At 39.6% G+C, this 1,176-nt stretch overlaps 1 protein-coding gene across 1 annotated transcript; it reads right to left on the bottom strand.

The window, feature by feature from the left end:
- Positions 1-305: 305 nt before the first annotated feature.
- LOC122022967 lies at positions 306-916 on the bottom strand. The gene is made up of 3 exons (XM_042581068.1): positions 680-916; positions 531-628; positions 306-360 (listed from the first exon to the last, which is right to left on the bottom strand). The coding sequence occupies exons 1-3, from the start codon at positions 914-916 to the stop codon at positions 306-308; spliced, it is 390 nt and encodes a 129-aa protein (XP_042437002.1).
- Between the last annotated feature and the right edge of the window lie 260 nt (positions 917-1,176).

The following is a 1,176-nucleotide window of genomic DNA, read 5'->3' as shown; positions in this document are numbered from 1 at the left end:
ATAGGGGATATTCACCCCCCCTCTTGCCGGTTGCCAAGGGTTCTAACAGTAGCTCCTTCTTTCTTCATTGCTTCTTAGTTTCCTTCTGATTTGGACAATTTGCCTTGATGTGTCCCCTTTTGTTGCAGCCATAGTAGGTGACTTCAAACTTCATTTTGGAGCTTGGGCTTGGTTGCGTCGTCTTTGACTGGATCACCTTCTTGATCTCTCGTTTTGAGAAACCCTTCTTTTTCTTATATAATTTTCATACAAGGTTGAGGAGTTCGGCGGTGATCTCGTCATCATCCTCTAAATCTGATTCATCTTCAGGCTTGGGTTTGGTTCATAGCTTGACTTTTGGTTCCTTTGTTTTGATTGTACCTGCAACAAGAGCAATACTTTTATCGACCAAAGGTGTATTAGTATGTTCATGTAATTCAAACTATGAGAATAATTCATCTAATCTAATTGAGGAAAGGTTCTTAGAGACCTTGTAAGAATCTACCATTGATGCCCATAAGGTGTTCCTAGGAAATGCATTTAATGCATACTTGATGACGTCGAGATTTTCCACCTTCTGTCCAATTGCATGGAGGCCGTTGGGAAGGTCTTGGATGCGTGTGTGTAGTTGACTCGCCAATTCACCATCCTGCATTTTTATGTTATATAATTTATTCAAAATTAGACCTCTTTTACTTACTTTAATATCAAAGGTCGCTTCATGTAGCTCAATTTGCTTCTCCCACAAGTCTTTGGCGCTTGAGAATGGGCTAACTCGGTTTAGCTCCTCATTTGTTAAGCCACATTGGAGAGTGCATGTCGCTTTGGCATTGGCTTTGATCTTCTTCATCAGACTTGTGTCCCAGTTCTCGCATGATACTGGTTTTTCAGCACCGTCGAGTGGGAATGAGAGGCCGATTTTGATGATCATCCACATCTCGACTTGCATCTGGAGGTGGTACTCCATTCGGCCCTTCTAGTAGCCAAAATCTTCGTCGGAGAAAAGAGGTGGGTGAGCTATGCTGTAGCCTTCTTGGTGGGACATTAAAACAAGAATCTCACACACAACAAAAATATTAACAAATATTTCAAGACTTAGTCTTGGATTAGTAGTGCGGGAGAAAAATAGCAATTCACTAATTTAAAAATAATAATAAAATATTGATAAAATAAATATTATTGTAAATTTTGTTAAAT

This window comes from Zingiber officinale, chromosome 9B (genome assembly GCF_018446385.1).
Source record: "Zingiber officinale cultivar Zhangliang chromosome 9B, Zo_v1.1, whole genome shotgun sequence".
Taxonomy (NCBI): domain Eukaryota; kingdom Viridiplantae; phylum Streptophyta; class Magnoliopsida; order Zingiberales; family Zingiberaceae; genus Zingiber; species Zingiber officinale.
Note: the sequence above shows the minus strand (reverse complement) of the source record. Positions and strands in the feature narration are given on the sequence as shown.